General features: G+C 36.5%; 1 protein-coding gene across 2 annotated transcripts in view; it reads left to right on the top strand.

The window, feature by feature from the left end:
* gnas (GNAS complex locus) overlaps positions 1–19,801 on the top strand; it is a 36,601-nt gene that overhangs the window by 1,534 nt on the left and 15,266 nt on the right. Inside the window, exons 1-5 of one of the 2 annotated variants that reach the window (XM_079629569.1) lie at positions 8,222–9,587; positions 11,611–11,683; positions 12,831–12,885; positions 12,979–13,098; positions 16,940–17,037. In XM_079629569.1, the coding sequence (XP_079485695.1) occupies positions 9,449–9,587; positions 11,611–11,683; positions 12,831–12,885; positions 12,979–13,098; positions 16,940–17,037 (485 nt within the window). In that variant the 5' untranslated portion in view covers positions 8,222–9,448. Of the gene's footprint in view, positions 1–8,221; positions 9,588–11,610; positions 11,684–12,830; positions 12,886–12,978; positions 13,099–16,939; positions 17,038–19,801 lie in introns of those variants that run through there. The other variant, XM_079629568.1, reaches the window with a different exon arrangement.

Raw genomic sequence — 19,801 nt, forward strand, 5'->3', positions numbered from 1 at the left:
CTGTTAATTGATATTTAATTTATTGCATTACATGCATTTTAAAATGATAAACAAATATTACATTTACTTTACTCACATTTCCTATTTTTTCTCTCTTCATCATTTTAGACCTAATACAAAGTACATATTTTTGCAGGGCATCATGAGTAAATATTTAATAATTTAGTATTGAATAAAATATTCAATATTTAATATTTAGTCATTATTGCTTTATAAGCAATATACTAGATTAAACAATTTTTTAAGTCAGTTTAATGTAATTTAAGTTGAAATGACTTCAACATTCAAATTGATTGTACTTAAATTTCAGGCAGCAACTTTTTTTTCCACAGTGTATGTAGTCTGTTGATTGATATTTAATTTATTGTATTGCATACATTTAAAAAAAAATTATATTAAATTTACTTTACTCAGTCACATTTCCTCTTTTTACTCTCTTCATCATTTAGACCTAATACAAAGTACATGTTTTTACAAGCATCTATTGAGAGCATCTGTGATTACCAGAGAATAAAAAAACAGAAAACGCATTTACAGTAATACGCTTATGGATATGCAGATGCAAGCTAGGCAGAGGGTTTAAAAGCAGAAACGTGAAGATCACTTACATTGATTCTTCAGTTTGTAATGTTGTCTTAATCATAATTTTGATTTTGATAGGTGGTGGAATTAGTTCTGTAATGCTTGTGGGTGGAGTTTATTCCAAGTCAAGTGTTTTATGAAGTTACTCCTTGTCCCGCTCCTTCTGTCTCCTGTTTTATGAAGACATAAGCAAATAACCTGATATTGGACACATCCTAATTTTCATACGATCCATACTAATTAGTATACAATAAATTATGTTAGAATTAGTTTGTCACAGTCATTGAATGCAAAATAATGCTAAAGGTATCCAGATGACTATTTTTGTGAAATTCACAAGTTGCATCAATGCATTCCTTTTCAGTTTATGTTGGCCAACCTTTTATGTATTAGAAGAGGAGTTGTTTGTGGTATCCTTCTTTTTGTGTGTGTGTGTGTGTGTGTTCAAAAATAGCGTCAAACCATGTGAAAATTTGTGTGACCCTCTGGCCACTTGTTTTTAAAGTTTCAGGTCCTATTTGTTTCTCTGTCCATGGAAAGTGTCTGTTGTTTTGTGGTATTCTGGTTGGAACTGGTCATCCTGGTTTTTGGATTTTCACTGAATAATGCATATTAATTGACCTCTATTCTGAATATGTTCTCTAAAATCTATATAGTGCAAAAAGAGCATTTAAAGTAATTTTGAGTTTCATACGGACTGAGAACTTTAACTCGGATTAAACCTGGTTCTGTGATTGTCATGAACTGTCATAACAGTGAAAACATCTGGTCAAGATCTAATCTGTGGCAGCTAAACTGGTCCTACTAGTGTGTGTGTGTGTGTGTGTGTGTGTGTGTGTGTGTGTGTGTGTGTGTGTGTGTGTGTGTGTGTGTGCACAACGAGTAAAATAATTAGTATCAAGAGTCAATTAAAGTATGGCTAAAAAAACTCAATCTTTTTGCTGAACATACTGGTACATCTAGACATTCTGCTGATTCTAGTCTAAGGTCAAGTGAAAATGTTTTCCAAAGACCATTTTATTTTCTGAAACTGCAGTGCTATTCTTGTGGCATATACATTTTTATGATTTTTTTCCCCCTTCCGCCTATACTTCTGCAGTAGTCGCGTGGCTTAACTTCCTCTTAGTTTAAAAACCAAGTGCCATTCGCCTAAATATCTTCTGTAAACCAAAAGATGCCATGTATTTATGCCCATCCGACTGGAATACATGTTGATTCTGTATTTAAAGGTGTGTTATAAATCCCAAGAAATTCCTAGCATCAATGCCTTATTTTTTTCCCCTTCTCAAACTCGTTGAATTCTTGGATTTCCCCCTGGCTTTACTTACTGGAGGTGTAAACAGCGTTAGAGCAGCCGTGCATGGTATGATAAAGTAGTATTACACAAGGCCTCATATGCCGCTACCTTTATGAGAGCTGTTCTTCTTTTTATTAACAAGTTACACAAGAAAAGGAGGGCAGCCCGACGACACAAACGAAGAAACTGTTAAGCACTGTGACCAAAATACTCTAGTCATGCGGGCGCTCGGTTCAAAAACAGATGACACACACATACAAAGCTGATTGTTGCAACCTTAGAAAGTTGGAAAACGATCTGTGTGTTCGTGTTTTATTGGGCTTGGCTGACAGTGTTTGTGTGATATGTGTGCTCGTCTAAAAAGGAAGTGTGGTTATGAAGTGTGTCAATAGAATGCCTTCTTTCTGCTTTTGGGCTTTAATAATAATTTGTGATTTTAATGCAGAATCTATCTCAATGAAATTTGTTGTAGCTTATCTCTTTTGATGTGGCCGCGTTTGACTGCTGCCTCTGTTGTTGAAGCTGGAACTCACTGCTCGCAGCTGCAAGCCCACAAGAGTAATATCTTAGTTTAAGTGATTGCATGGTGTTATTGCTCACTTAAACAGAATCACATCCTCTCATGAAGGATGAAATAGAGAAAAAAACATTCACACACATACCATATCCAGTTTTTAATAGAGTCTGTGGCTGTTAACCTCTGGCTACAAACAACTAAATTAAGCCAAATCGTCCGTAATGCATGCCGAAACTTTATCACGGCTAGTTTTTGCTCTAGTCTCAGTGGATCTTAAAATCTTGAGGAAGGCATGCAGTTCTTAATATAACAACAGACAAGGAGAAGGCGACTAATTCCAAGAATTACCTCTTTCTTTGAAAGGGACTGTCTTATGTAATGTGACATAACACAAACGGGTCCTGAGTTAAAGATTTGACTGTATTAAACCTCATTGTGTAACAGTGCTATACTGCTTACTGTCCAATGAATAAACGGGCTAAAAAACCCATAGAACATTAAAGGAGGGACAAGAACATCACAGAGACTTCTGGGCGACCCAGAATGCCCTGCAAACACTACTCATTTTTTCTTCAAAAAGAATACGAATTTTGTTAAATATTGACTAAGCAAAAAAAAAAAAATTTCTACTTTTTCAGCGAGCTACAAAACTCATGTCTTTGTCTCAAGCACATGTTCTGTTCATTTAATTTTGTGATCAAACTAAAGGCAGAATAATGCATAATACAAATTAATTATGGCAAATAAAACAAGAATAATAAATAATACAATTAATGAATGAATTAATAATAAATAAGTAAGTAATTTTGGCAAATGAGACAAAGAAAAACATTTATTTTACACAATACAATTCTCTGAAATGAAAGCAGAATGTAGGGACGCACGATATATCGGCCACCAAATCGGTTTCGGCTGATGTTCATTTGTAATGTTATCGTTATCGGCCTGAAAAGAAAATTTAGCCGATATATTAAAGCCAATAAATAATGGATTATTATCTTCAGCTGAGACGCTTCAGATGTGCACTGTTCACCGTGATGGTTTTGAATTGCTTGAAAAATTATTGAAATCACTTCAAAGCAGGAAAATACTTTTTAAATTGTGTGCAGCGCAATTCTGTCATATTGGCTACATAAAATTATCATGAGATGACAACATTATAATTGTTGTTATAATTATAATTGTGTTTGGGACATGTTTTTTAATGGTGAGACTTTTGTTTTTGTAATCAGGCTCTCAAAATTATATAAAACTTTGGATTTAGATTTATCGGCCGATATATCGGTTATCGGCTTTCAAATATAAAGAATTATCGGTCATCGGTATTGGCCAAAATTTTCACATTGGTGCATCCCTACCATTGACAAAGCTGTTGGAGCCAGAATTAAAGTTGTTGTTGTTGTTGTTGCATGATGTCACTTTGTAGGCCAATCGGCAGTTAGCATCACACTGGTTCCCTCGACAAAAAAAACCCAATATGATTTTTCTACAGGCTTTTGGATTATCGCAAAAAACAAGCTCTGTGATCAACTAAAGTTTATGACACTTACATGTTTTGTCCATCAAGATCATTTTCACAGATGAACACAACTTTTAAGAATTTTTTTGCCTAAATGCAGTCGCCAGAAGTTAAATGCTGAAGGTAGGCTGTAAACGAACTACACCACCGTCGCTCGACTTCAACGTCACCATCACTAGCTTTCGAAAAACATTATCCCAGAACGTTTGAGTTAGACTAGTTTATAAGAGCTCTATTATAAGCACAATGAGCCTGTAAAAACTGTAAAAGTTTACTTTTTAAACATGATGACGTTTAATCTCGCTGACCGCCTCTGTAGTTCCATTTAGCTACTTTTTAGCAACCGTCTTATTCAAAACACATAACAGCTTTAAAAAATCACGAGTGGGGTAACACTGATGTATGTTATGTCATAGAATAAAAGAATAAAACTTGAAAGTGTCTTGAGCTTGTGTATACCACAGACCTTATTACAGCCATTTAAAGCTACAATATGTCATTTTTTTCACCGCTAGGGGTCGCGACTCGCTAACCTCTTACAATAACAAAGGCGTAGGTTGATGACGCATACGCGGAATTATGGAACTTGTCGTCATGCTGATGGATCTAATAATGTTTATGGATGAGTGAATACATTGATGTTTTTAACATGACTGTGGTATGAAGCAGGGCGCGATTGCTAATGAGAGACAGATATCAGCGCCACACGCGAGTCCCGCGGATATAAAGGAATAAGGACATTTCATTCTACCGAACTACACGCAAGTGCTGAATTAATACTCACACAGGTCAGTTTATTAGATGAATGAAACTTGTGAGGTAACGCAGCGCTGTTTCACTTGCTCTACACTATCACACTAAACTGCATTTGAGTGCGTTGAAAGTTATAATGTTATTCTATGTGTTAGTTTATCTGTATGAGACTAGCAGGAAGCTAGATCAATATTAGAATAACATACTGATCATATTCTAACATTTCATCATGTTGAACTATATAACATTTCTATAAAACATCCACGTTTTGGCCTACAAAGTGATGTTATACCTGCACCACTCTATATTGGTCTATCCTTACTGGACTCCTTAAATGGATAGTTCAATTTTCTGAAGAGACACGATCGCTTATATTGTGAACAGATTTAATTTAAGCTTTTGTTCACATATAAAGCAAGAATATGAGAATGAACTAGAATGAACCTCATTGGTTCTCGTGAAAGCTCAAGCGTCATGTGTAACATGAGAATGAACCTCATTGGTTGAGCTTCCGTTTACCACAACTAATGTGTAAGTTGATGAATGTTTATATGTGAATAAAAGCTTGAATTTGGGAATGTCAACTGTAAAAAAAACCTGCATCTGCATGTTGCCAGAAATTTACCGTAAAAAATACAATAGTAACATTTTTGGTTTTACAGATTTCACTTAAATTTATATAATTGTTTTTTATTTCATTAACTGATATAATGTTAATATACCAACCTATACTAATATCTGTTTTGTACCTGTATAACACATTGACAACAACCATAAACAGTTGATGTGAAAGTCACATGATGAATCAAAGATCATCATAAGCAGCTTTTCCACAAGGTAGTAAATACACAGTGTAATTCACACAAATACTAAACACCATCATGCTAACAGACATGACATAAAAAATGCTATAAACATTTCATTTAACAATATTAGACGTACTATAAAACCCTAATGTATATAACTGATTAGAAAAAAACTACGAAGAAACAGTTATTTCAACGAAAATATACATCAAATGTGAAGTGTCACGCAGGGAATTATGGAAATGTTAATTTACGGGTTTTCACTGTAAATTATACACTTTCAAAATCTAAATTTTATTTTAAGTATTTATTTTGAGTATTTTACTGTAAAATTATATTAAATGTAAGGTATGATCTAGTACAGTTTTTCACTGTATATAGCAAGGAAACTTACTGTTAACCTAGTAACAGGTTTTTACTGTCAAATTTTTAGTCTCTTTCCATTCAAATGATATCATTTTTCACAGTGTAGTGTTCCACAAAAAAACAACTCTGCTGGAGATCAAATATTAGAGAAATGCTGCCACCTTCTGGTGATAGATCACCCAAACCCAAGAGTTATAATAAGTTTATCATGCATCTTTATTTAAAGGTGATAACTTGGGTTTAGTCTCAGAATGTAATTTAATAGGGTGTCCAACTGAAGAACTTAAACTGAAGATGGTGGCTCGTGTAGTTGTTGATTTTTTACTTTTAATACAACCTCACTGTAAAACCATACTTTGTTTCCAAATGAGTTTGTTTAGTCTCTGCTCCCGAACACCACACACAGATTAAGGGATCAAAAATAGACCACAGTCTGTTGAAAAATAGCTCAATGAAACGTCATTTTCCAATTCGGTCACTGCCATAAAGTAGTTTATCTCATGTTGACATCACATTGATTTTTTTGGTTTCCTCTCTGGTTATCATGTCACTATTTAAAACCTTTGTTTTGAGCAATATAAATATATTTGAAAAATCTATGACTTCATTTGACACATCAAGGCACCAGATACATGTTTGGCTTTAGGCTGTAGCTTGAATGAAATGTCAGTGCCTTGTCTTTTCTTTTATTAGCTGAAGGAAAATAATAATAATAAACAGCTGTATCTCTATTCTAGACTATAATTCACACCTAATGCATTGTATACACAAAAAAATGTATAAAGTATAAATAAGGTTTATTGCCAGATATATGCAAGTGTATATTTTCTTTAGCATGTCTGATGAATGTACCTAATATTTACACCGAAAAAGTATTCACTGCATTTGCTCCAAGACTATTTTTTATTAAAATCATTTTGGAGAAAATCCTGAACTAGCCTATTTGATTAAGTTTTAATTTAGATTGTAGCCATTGTTTTAAACCCCTAAGAAGTCCTTGCTATCATGTTTAGTCTAATGAATGTTGTCATTAATTGTCAGTAGAAGATATGCTGGTGTCATAGATTGTTTTTTATAATATTTCTGATTTATTTTGGTTATTTGTTGATTCAGAATTTCATATATTGCAAGTAAATCTTCACAAAGGGTAACGTTTTTCATGTGGCGATTCTCAGCATGGAGATCTGTATAGTGCTTTTTCAGTTTATTTGAACATTTCTTTGTTGCTTAAAATGTGGTAGGCCTACACAGTATGATTTATCTTGACATTTACAATGGAAAATCTAAATACTGATAGGAAGCTTTTAATTATAATAAAAGCACTTTAATCCATGTAAGTGAGCATGAGTTTAGACACCTTTGGTTGTGACATGGCTTTTCAACAAGTTTTACTTCTGGTTGCATATTGTTGCAATCATGCTTAAATCAGTGGCTGCTTCAAATTGTTTGGACAATATTAAGAAAATTAGCCTAAATAACATATCTCTTTTTTGCTCCTACATTAATTTACACTGCAGTTATTAATAATTAAGTGCCTTCTCACACAAATGCATCAGTTAATTCTTGAAGTTGATAAGGGGGAGTTTTTAATTAACATTCACTGAAATAGGAAGTCCTCTGTATTATGTATGGACAAATTTTAACAAATGATGAACACTTCAATTAAAAAAATATTTTTGTCATTTCTAAATGCTAACTAATTAAATATTAGTCTTTTTTACGTTGAAAGAATAGCTCGTATTGCATAGCAGTGCCAAATGATGAGAATTTCTGAATTAAAATAAATAAAATAAATAAAAAATTTATGTATTTATTTATAAAATGCCACTGATTACAACAAACATTATGTTTACGTTTTAGTACACGTTCAGTTAGTGCTCCGTGCGATTTATAAATGTTTGATTCACTAAAAAGAACCGATTCATACGAGTCATTCGTTTTGGAATCATAACGCTCTAGTCGCGCTCATAGGTCGCGCTGTATGTTAGTGATTCAATACAAAGAACCGATTCATAAGAGTCATCCTTTCGGGAATCGAACTACATTGCTCAGAATATTTAAATAGTGTTTTATCCACCTCGGATGCACAAAACACGTTCAAGAACCATGATTCATTAACAATTATGATTGGCCTCCGGCATTTTTTTTAACGGAAACAGTTCTCGGTTCCCAATCCTATGCAAGATGCGCATATTTACATAATTTAAAGTTGTAGCCGGGTTCAGAAACGTATCCATTAAACATACGAGTATATCGCACTGCCTACATATAACCAGCGATAACTGTAAATAGTAGTCAAAGATGTATCGGGTGAATCGCGAACTTTATCACGTATGATTCATGTCTTCAAAGAGGGCGCCTTTTCTCCGCAGAATCGCCGCTTGCTGACGTTTTCTGGCTGTCATGTGATTAGCCCGTACTCAGGGTTCAATGAGAGCTGTTTGCCCCACCCATCTCTTCAACGCTCTCTCTATCTCAATGTACAATTCACTGAGAAAAGGAAATAATCGCTAAAAATACAGCTCGAAAAGGATTCATTCGCCACAATTGGGGATTCAACGCGCTCCGTCCGTAGGGGATCCATCGTTGTCGTTGTGGTATCGGATTTATCTTCACGTATCCAAATGCACATGATCTACCACCCGAATTCAAGAGGGATACAAAGCGTAGCCTGACAGCGGACTCGGACTGCGATAACCGGTGAAATATCGACGGAATCGGTCACATTTGCATCTGCGGTTGTAAGAACCGTTAAGGATCGCCGCTCGCGTTAAAGCAAAGCCTACGGATGTGAGCAGAAATTCAAATTACAGTAACGGAGAAGACGGCGAAGGGCCTCGTTTGATTTGGACAAGCCGAAAAAAAGCGATCAGTCACCATAAGCTGAACAGGAGGGAAAATAGCGTCAATCTGAGGAGAATTTTTCAACAGCAACACCGTATTTTTCCTCGCAGACAAACGTCGTTTCGTAACGGAGTTAAAAGGTTCATGTCGGCCACGGCGCTGGGCGGAATGATCCACATGCCGTCATTTTGGTGGAAATATTTATTTTTTTAATTTGTAGCCACCCTTTCTATCTCGTTCTGCCCGTGTCGTTGCATCGGCGAACTGATTCGACAGCAAGATACCGAAAAGAATCGCGTTTTGTGGAGCTATTCATGATTTTAATAGGAGTCAGTCGTTATATCGGGACACCGACCATGGATTCGCCACGGGAAATTTGATAAATCGCCGTCGTGGGAAAGCCGAAATCCTTCATGTAACGTCGAAGGCTTCGCTGGATGCACATCCACACACAGAAATCTCATATTTTATAGCAGCAAGCGCTCGACAGGACTCGGCCGTGTGTATGCTGGCCTAGTGTGTTTTCACCAGCACCGATTCTCGCCAATACTAGTCACCCATAGCTTTCATATTTCCCCGTGCTCCCCTGCCCGTATCAACTAAATCCAAGGGGAGTCATGTGCATACAAGTATAAATGTCCCGGTTTTCCATCAAAGTGTTCTGATCGGAGGCCAATCAAGGAATTTGGATCATTTATTCATACGGTAGATTCACCTTCCCCCCCACCACCCCACCCCAAAACTTTTCTTGGGTTTTCGGGAAAATGGGTTGTTTGGGCAACAGTAAAACTGAGGACCAGCGAAATGAGGAGAAGGCCCAGCGAGAAGCCAACAAAAAGATAGAGAAACAGCTCCAGAAAGACAAACAGATCTACAGAGCAACTCATCGACTACTACTGTTAGGTAGGTTGGTCTGAAAGCCCAAAGCTGAGGTTCTTCTTCTTCTGTCACTGCTGGACTGAGCCGCGTGTGACGTCACCGGGCTCTGTCACTCACACGCAGCGTTTTGTGTGCATTTGATTCATTTGTTCGAGTAAGTGATGTAGGTGCACGCGCTTCGATCGGGATTCCTGTGCCGTAGTAGTGGACACCTCAGGGCTAGGGCTGGGAGGCCTGTGGTGCTTCATCTAACAACACCACTCAATCTCTCCATTCATTCCCATCTGATTTGTGTTCAATACGGTTTGCATTATGGAAATGTTTGGTCTCACGTGATTTTATAACTCTCATATTATTAGAGATGTATGCAAACACATTATTACATGTTTCTTTAGGCTTGTGTTCATGAGTTTAGGATTGTTTTCTACTAAAGTAACAATGTGCCTGTTCATGTAGCTGGAAATAAAATAACTTAATGTAAACATTTCTGAATTAAGTTGTTTGGGAGATTAGTTGCATGGGACATGCTGTATATCAAGATATTTTATGACATTTTATATGGAGGGTTGTTTGCATAGTTCTTCTATTTTATGTTTTAACATTCTGGGCACCCTCAAAATGATAATGATATTTCCCCCTTATAATTTGACACTTTTAATTTGAAACAAACTGATTACATCAGTTAATATTTTATTTCATAATTATGCTTTGAACATTCATATCTTAGATTAGTAACAGACCGTTGTATTAACCAGGCGATTAATATAAATAGTAATTTCGCTTATTGTCATTTCCAAAATCTACTAATAGATAATACACATTTTTGTGTGTGTGTCAATTGAGTAAATACTGAAAATAATAGAAATTGTCTTATTACCTTGCTACCTTGAATCTGATATAATCAGCAAGCGACTTTTCTTAGCCAGGCATGAACATGTTTTAACATTGGTTTGATTTGATTTAGTCTCTGTTTAAGAGACGGGTCTGGTCTTACTTACTTTGATAAAACTCAGTTCTCCAACAACCTATTTGTTTAGCATGCTTGAGCTATACACATGGCCTAAAAGTACCCTGTTTTAAATCAAAATCCCATGTATTCAACGTAGCGAAGCAACTCTGAATCATAATGTCTGGTATTTAAGTGAGGAAACGGGTATATCTAGATACCCATGATTGAAGTGTGTCGTAATGATATATGATTTAGGGATGTGTAATTGGAGCACAAAAGTGTAATTCCTGTATGCAAACAGGCCTATTTGACACAATTGGAGCCTGGTAACAGAATATGTGTTGTGATAAAGAGGTTCTCGTCATGCATTTGAACTGAAAGCCTAAATCTGAGGTGTTTTGGTGCTTCTGTAGCTTGTTCTTCACATCCACAAGGGAGAAGTTTACTTTCTTCTCATATTTAGCACTTGGAAACTCAGACAACTGTGCGCTATTGACCATAAATTGTAGAATCATTGTCAGTGTTTGACAACTATGGCTTTTATAGAGAAAATAGGTGGTGTTTCTAGACAGTTCTTTAACATTATTTGATGTAATAGATAGCTACCAGTTACTTTTTAGTTTAGATTTACTTGCATTGATTGGTGATTATTGGAGAGTATTCACAATTTAATGAAATATCAATCAATGAGTGAAGCATCTTTTTGAAATCTTGTGTGATATGAAATATGGAAGCACCTGCTAAATATTCATATAGCATGTGGTTATTTTAAAACCTTAAACTGGCGACATTTTATTTGCATAGTAATGGACAAAGTTATGATATTTTATTTGCATAGTAATGGACAAAGTTACGATATTCCATATAAAATGGGTTTATGAATATGATTGTTATGGTGGTATTATTAGTGATAATAATAATATAATTCCTAAACATTTTGTGCTGTGGATTTTAGTAGGAATTTTCTGTTTAGTTTGTCTCATAAAAGAAACGCTCCTGTGAAGTGTAATGAATTATTCCTGTTGAATCAGGTGATATCTGACTCCCCCTCTTCCCACATCCCTTGTGATTTATATCTTTCTTTTGCTCATCTCTCAGGGGCTGGAGAATCGGGGAAAAGCACCATAGTCAAACAGATGCGCATTTTACATGTCAATGGCTTCAATGCTGAGTAAGTATGGCTTTCACATCTATGTACTTTTTTGATTCCGCTTTAAACTCAAGACTAGATTTTTATTGCGTCCATAACCATAGCATACAGTCAAGTATGAAAGAGAGCATAAACAAACCCCGTTTCATTCATCATGCCATTTTGTTAGCAACATCGTCTTGGTGTAATGTTTTTCGGTGATGGTCTCGCTCCTCCTTTCGATGTTTTGGGAGGATGTTGAAATTCAAATCATTGTGGTAAAGGTGTGCCTTATGTTATTGTGTTGTCATCTGATGTATTTCAGAGTGATATATGTATAACCTTAGTGTATATCTATTTATTGTGAAATGCAGTGCTTTTTGTTTCCATGATAGGACTTCTTATTAATGTACTATGGGTATTGCTCACTGAAAATCCCATTATAATTAAATGCTAAAAGTAGTTTACTATCTAGAAATGCTTGGATGGTCTAAAACCAGTTTTGATATTACCTTTTGTAAAGTTGCTATAATCCACTAGTACACTAATCTACTCCTCGATCAGTGTAGTAGAGGTGTGCAAAAATACTACAGAGGCTACAGAAATATGGATCGGGATTTCGACATAAGTAAAAATTTGAATGCTAATGGAAGACAAAATAAATAATAGTTGCATGAATTAGTTGGTAGTGGTTTCAGAAACAAGACAAGAAGTTATAATTTGATGACTAAAAATCAGGAAAAGTCAGGAAAACTGAATTATTAATGCTTGGGCTTGTTATACCATGTAGGCCTATGCTTTGGTAGATATATTTGTGCATGATATGCAAATCATGTTTGTATTTTTGCTAATTTATAACAACTTGCAGCCATTGCAGGTCATCCAATAATAATTTAGAGTCTAAACCATCAGTTTTATAATATTAGTTACAAGACTTTCGTTTTTAATTCCAGTTAAGCCTTAGTTTATTTAAGACATTTAAGTTGCTTTTATAAACATGCCTTTACAGTTCAAAACAATGGCACTGACATATTAAGATATACCAGTGCAAGTTGTTTTCAGTTTAAACATGCGTTTTAGTCCAGGACTAAGTTAAAACCTTGTCTGTGAAACCGGGAGTAAAGCTATTTTATTACGTTGCCTAAAAATTAATTGATCTGAAGTAACCAAGTGTTATTTTTTTTTACAGAGAGAAAAAACAGAAAATTCAAGACATCAAGAATAATATAAAAGAAGCTATAGAGGTAAGTGTGGAAGGTTTTTGATCTTAACTCGTAATCTCAACATGTACAAATGTGAACTCAACTGAAACTCTGACTGTCTTTGTTCCTTTACAGACTATTGTGACGGCAATGTCCATGTTGGTACCTTCAGTTCAGTTAGCCTGTCAAGCAAATAAGTATCGAATTGATTACATCCTCAACTTAGCCAATCAGAAGGACTTTGAGTTTACAACGGTGAGTAGAAAGGTATTGTCACCCCAGAGTCTTTGCACCGTCTCAGTGTTACACTCTGCCTTTTTCCAGCTGAACAGACGTATTTAGTTATAAAAAACATGACTTTTTAAAACAAGTTTAAATGTAGAGCACTGTATGTACATCTAAAAAGTGTTACATGCATCTAGTTTCTGGCTAATTGTCGCGGATGTTCTTGTCAGACCGCACACGTTTGTTTGGGTGTTTTCTCCTTGGTCGTATTGCCTTGTGTGCTTTGTGCAATTATAATTAGCAGCGATTCTTTGCTTGGGGACAACACATTGGTGAATTGAAAAAGCACCCCACCTGAGGGAAATGTGGGTGTGTGTACGCGTGACTCTCGGGTATAATGGTGTGGTGTTCATTACGACTGATTACTTGTAATAACCTCTAAACTCCCTTAAGAGGGCCTCACCTGAGCCACACACCTTGTCACCCAGGACCTCCCAGCTCCCTCATCACCTAGACAGGTGCTCTGTGTCTAGGGAAAGGGCAGTGGAGAGCCGCCCTGACCTGCGCCAATGGGCCTGCTCAAGATTTAATTACGAGTGACTCAAACTTGCTGGCCCTATGGACTTAAAAATAGAGATCACAAACAGCTCACCTGCTGGTTTAGACAATGTTTTAAATAGTTAGCTACATCATTACATGAACATTACAAGAATTATTAGCTTATGAAAACAATGAATTGGAATTTCTGACACCTAAAAACTGGATGTGTCACCGGATCGTCTGGATAACCGCGTGATTCCGAGTTGATCGTTAACTGTTAAACTTCAGAATTGAATGCAGGAAGTGGTTGTAGTTGTAGCGTTACTACAAAGAAGATAGTGCCCCACCCTCTCTCTCTCTCTCCCTCGGTGGCCCCAGGGCCTGCTGGGAACCAGTCTGACTGGTTGATTGTGTTGCTAGTAAGAGACAAAAATAAAAAGCAAAGTAATTATTGACATTTATAACTCAGTCATGTCACTTTAGGATATAAAGTCCCATTAAAGTTTGTAAATGACTGCTATTTTTACACTGTTGCACTGCTGAGTTGTAATATTTCCATTAAAAAATAAAGTTATCGAGCTAGGAGGAAACTGGTTAAGAGTATTAGCAGAAGGACAGAGAGAAAAGCAGATGTAGATGAGATTAATACAAATAACGCACACAAAATGTTTTAGCGTTACTCATGCTAGGGCTGGGCAACATAGCTAAAAATGTATGTGTGGTTTTCTTTTTTGCCATTTCATTGTCCATATCAATAATGTTTTTGTTTTTTTAGTAAGAGGATCTGTCATTTTACCAAACAGCCACTGTTGCCAAGTACATTCAAATAGTTTAATGTTAGTAAAACCAGTAAAAACGGTTGAAATACTCAAAAGTATGGTACTTTTCCATTTTCATTTATATAATAATGCAGAACAGTTTTAGCCTAATATTTATATTTAATGCCACGTAGATTTCCATTAACATTTTTGAATGATGGAAACAAAAAGTTTAATCCTAAATAGCATGATACAAAATTTTAGATACCCACAAATGAAATGTTTATGTTAAGAGCAGTGAGAGTTGGTGGGTGGCGTGATTCTCAAGTGTGTGGCTCTGGTCCTACATGTTTAACCGTGTAGTGGCACTACTTTATGTTAAAGGAGCTGTGCCAACGTGAATGCTACCATTTCCAAACACAACACACAAACAAAGATCAAGCGAGACAAAGTCTTGTTCCCTATTGGGACCACGGTGTCGCTCTTCCTTTGTCCCTGCTCGTTTGCTGTTCAGGTTCGTGCCATTATGGGCACTACATATAAACAGCTTTATAAGGTGGAAAAGCTGTCTGTGTCCTGCTTTTATTGGAAGTTCTTTCATTTCAAATGCTCATTCATATTTCACCACCACATCTGAATCGCAGTGGGTGGTCAGAACCGTTTAGTTCTGTCTTGAACTCTTTTATAAATGTGGCTTTTGTTAAACATGAGGTGCGTATGTTGTTGTTTGGTGATTTTTATGCATGTTATCCGAGAGAAGAAAGCAGAAGAGCTTAACTGATGCGTATAATGTTAACATCTACCACCAATATTGTCCTCTACAGCTTGTTAAATGAAGTAATTTAATTTGGCTTTATTTTTTGTCTTGAAAGCAGAGGTTCTCAAAGTGGGGTCTGTGACCCATAGCCAGAGGGTCAGCGAAATAATTTGCTATACCATATTTTCTGGACTACAAGTCACATGTTTATCATCTGAAACATGCGGTTTCAATTTATATTCCAAAGTGAGGTGTTTTTGCCTTTATTCGGATAGGACAGTAGCTAGACAGGAAGTGAGGTGAGAGAGAGAGGGGGGACGGGATCGGGAAAGGTCCACGAGCCGGGACTCGAACTCGGGTTGCCCGAAGCACAACGGCGCTACATGTCGGCAGTTGCCCACAAGGCTATCGGCGCCGACCAAAACGTAGACTTTTTTCATAACTAGGCTAGGCACGGTTTCTAGATATATTTCTCATGTCTGTGCGTCAAGTAATCGCAGTGTTTTGGTTCATTTGTGTGATGTGCTCCAGAATGGATGTTTAAACTGAGACGGCTGAAAGCGCGTCCTGTTTGTTTTCTTTATTTTACAATAGCATGACATTTTGTTGTTATTTTGAATATACACACATAAAAATACACTTTACTGTTTTAAATGATGTCTTGGTCTTATCTGTATGACCATAAATGACAGAGAATTAAGTTGTTTCCGCTGCTATGAGGAAAGTGATCGCGTCGATGCCTCACGCCCACACACGTCATGTAGCCTGTTGTTCATTATCAAAATAAAATCCAGTAATTTAAACACAAAAAGTTATTCTGCTTAATTTAATTTGTCTGTTGTACAATGTGAAGGCTGTGCCGGACAGTCATCCCCCTACTGTCGACTTGCTGTTATTCAAAACTTATTTCTCCGCTTATTTCTTGTCTGAAGTACAAAGCCTTCTTTACATAACTAATAGTTGGGCATCCAGGTGTTGCATCGCAAATATGGAAACGCTTGGACCGAATGAGTTGAGAGGTGTACAAGCCCAATGCCAGTTGCGATTCAAATAAATCAGTTTAAAATAAAATTCATTTTTGGTGAATGTCACTAATTAATTTTTTACTTTATACTTGTTTTTAATTCTTGTTTTGTTCTGAATACCATTAATTTAAAGGATTGTTTGTGGAGTTAGGGGAAGTAAAAAAGGCCTACATGTTAATAGTGTTTATAATGTTTAACGTTTCATTTCCTAATGTAGGCTAATAATAAAAAAGGGATTTTTACACTGATGCGACTTGTGTATGTTTTTTTCTCTCAACAAGTCCAAAATTTCTGAATTTGTCAACGGAGGGAAAATCGGGTTGGGAATCTTTTTCCCACGTAAACTCGTACTTGTGATTGTATGTGTATTCACAGACATGACATTCCTCATTAGAAATGTTGTTATTTTTGTCCCCAGTCCCTGGAATTCCTATACAAATTTCTTTTTTTATTTGTTATTCTGTTAAAATCTGTTTTTTTTTTTTTATTTGATAAAAAAATAAATACAATTTGACTAGATTTTTTTTTTTAAAAGACACAAAAATGTTATCAGAATCAAAATAGTTGAAATTAGAAACCGAACCACAATCGTCCAGAGTCTGTAATGGACCAGTCAGTGATAGTGGGTTTTATTTTTGATACAGGTTAGCATGCTCTAAAGAGTTTTTGCAAACCATACAAACATGTTAAAAAAATGACGTGGCTAAAAACTACAGAGGTGTAAAAGATTTGCCTGGATTCCGACAACTGGTTTATGGGTTTGTCCTCTCTTCCACTTGTCTTCCCAACAGGAATTTTATGAACACACAAAGACCCTGTGGCAGGATGAAGGCGTGAGAGCTTGCTTCGAAAGATCCAACGAATATCAACTGATCGACTGCGCACAGTAGTGAGTATTCAGATTCTTTTGAATGCTGGCTTTGAATTGCTTTTTAATTGTGCAGAATTATTAGTATTTGAAAGCTAAATGAGAGCTATTTAACCAAGCTGATTCGCATTGGAATATACATGTAATAGTTGGTCAGATTGGTAGGACTCGACTCGCTTGACTTGATGTAAAATTGTTTGTGTGACTTTCTTAGCACGTTGTATGTATCGGACTGATTTATGCATTCAAGAGGAGGAGAATAGAAATGTGATTAGGGTAGAAGTGACAGAACGTGAAAAAGAGAGACTGATGAGTGCTAGACAGATAGACGATGGAGGTATGAATGTTGAACACGGTTGGGTATACATTGAAAGGTTTCCTGCATTGTGGCGCATATGTGTGCGTGTGTCCTGTCTTCTCCCTCATCCACTGGTGGTTGTTGTGGATCAGACGCTGGCCTGAGCCGTTTAGACCGGAAGTGCCCCCCCCCCCACACGCTTATGTAAACGTAGCGCAGAGAGAGAGAGCGAGCGCTATTTTTAACTCTCTGGTTCACTCACTCGCAGCAGAAGGAGACGCTTTGAGAGACAGAGAAGATCCGCAAGTATTGCAAATAATGCATCTCTCCTTTTGAAGGAGAAAAATGAGCTTGAAGTGATAACGGTGGCTACTTGCGAGGGTTTGGAGGGCAACTCCCAACCTCCCAGACTGCAAAGAGGGACGGAGGAGAATGACGGTGCTGTTTCAAGCGCGCACAAGCACGTAAACGCGTTCAGCAAGAAAACTAGCGTCGTCAACTGCTCGTCCTGTTATGAGCTCATTTTTCTGTCTGAGCGTTTTCAAGGCTCTTCCTGTCACATGGCCATGTGTCCATATTGGACGTGTATGCGTTAGTTTATTCATCTCTGTTTCTTTGTACGTTCAAGCTGCAGCAGTATTGTGGGCTCAATAATGTTATCATTGATGCGGAGACAAACAAGAAAATCGCTACTAAAAGCAAGGGAAGAATACAGACTTATCACAGTTTTTGTTCATCCCGCAACATTTTTTCCCCCTTCTCCTTACTAGTTCTTCCTGCATCTGCTAGTAGCCTCACTGCACTCACAGAAAATGGCTGAGATAGAAAAAAAACAATGAGAATAGTTTCATTAGGGTTATGCTGTTTTCAGGGGAAGCATGTATATTATCAAAGAAAGATGGCTGTGTCTGTAAACCAGAGAATAAATGTTTATTTGTGGTTCTAGTGTATTCAGGGCGAGTGTGTAATAATTGCGTGTAAAGCAATATTTCCTTTACACAAAGCTTTCTGTTCTCATAAACTAAAGAAACTTTGTATTCCTCCTTTTTTGCATTTCGTTTGCCTAAATACAGTGTATGGAGAATTTTTTTTCCCTTTCCTTTGATGTTATCTACAAGCTTTCTACATTTCCATAAAACAGAGAAATGGTGCATTCCTGCCTGTTTACGTTTTGTAAATGCAAATCAAGTGCATAGATTTTTTTTTTTTAATTCCTGACAAAGGTCTTTTGACTGAAATGTTGCTATCTCAGTAAAAATGGGATTTCTTGCAGGCAACAGCAGTATGCAGGATTTTTTATATTCTGTATCCAACGCACCTGCCTGCAACTATTCAGGTGTGCAAGAGGTGTTCAAATAAAGAAATCAAGACACTTTTATTATTACAGAAAGCATGCGGACAGTATTTTCATGGAGCTTTCTATATTTTCGTAAACCAGAGAAATGTTCTTGCTAGTTTGCATTTTGTTTGCATAATGAAAGAAGGGTTTAAAGTTTTCAGAGAAAGTAAAAAAAAAAAAACATAGCTTACTTTATTTAAAATGTATATATAGGTGAAAAAGAAATGACATTGCAGAAACGTTGCATTCCATTTTTTGTTGCGTTTCTTAAGTGTCAATCAAGTGCATGGAAGTTTATTTTTATTAGGGTTTATGCTTTTTTTTTTTGTTAAAGTGGCTGTGTGTTGAATTCAGAAAGCCTTGTTATTAGTGACACCGTGGCCCTTAAGTGAACTGCAGCCAGTAACTTATAGCTTGTGCTCGCAGTCGCACTCGTGCGCATGAAGCGTACGAGAGACTAAAAGTGATTAAAGGCCCCAATATACTCACGGCGATTTTCTTTTTCGTTCTTCAGCTTCACTTAGAATAAGTTTTACAAAAAGTTGTAAATACATTTGCAGTGGACATCCAGACGCCGTCTACACCGCTGAGAGCGACGTTTAGATGAATATGTAAATATGTGGCGCATGCTTTCGCCTCAATAACAAAATAAACCGAGGCTAAGAAAGCATCTGATCGTAGCGATACGGATATGTTTGTACCAGCTCTGCGATTCACCGGCATCATGTCAACAGATGAGGTCATTAAAACGTATGTTGGAGTTTTTCCCTCTTTTCAATCACTTGTGAATGCCCATGCGGCCGTGCGCATTTTACTTTTGCTTTCAAATTAGCTGGAATTGCTTGAATGGTGGGTTCATTATTATTCTTTGTGAAAAACAGTACAATGAAACAGGATTCCTGCTGCTGTTCTGTGCTGCGACTTTTTTATTAATATAAAGAAATCAAGGGAGGGGGGCGATGCCGCGATGGGCAAGTGATGTAACCGGTGTCTAAAATATATCAAGTTTTTTTCCCAAGAAATTCAGCATTTTATCACAAATCTTTTTTGCATGTTGGTTTTACTATTTTGCAAGTGACTAAACATTGCAGCCAAGCTAATCTCCCTATTTGACAAAATAAGCCTTACAAGGTCACAAAAAAAAAATA

The sequence above is a fragment of the Phoxinus phoxinus genome (assembly GCF_949152265.1).
Source record: "Phoxinus phoxinus genome assembly, chromosome: 11".
NCBI classification, from domain to species: domain Eukaryota; kingdom Metazoa; phylum Chordata; class Actinopteri; order Cypriniformes; family Leuciscidae; genus Phoxinus; species Phoxinus phoxinus.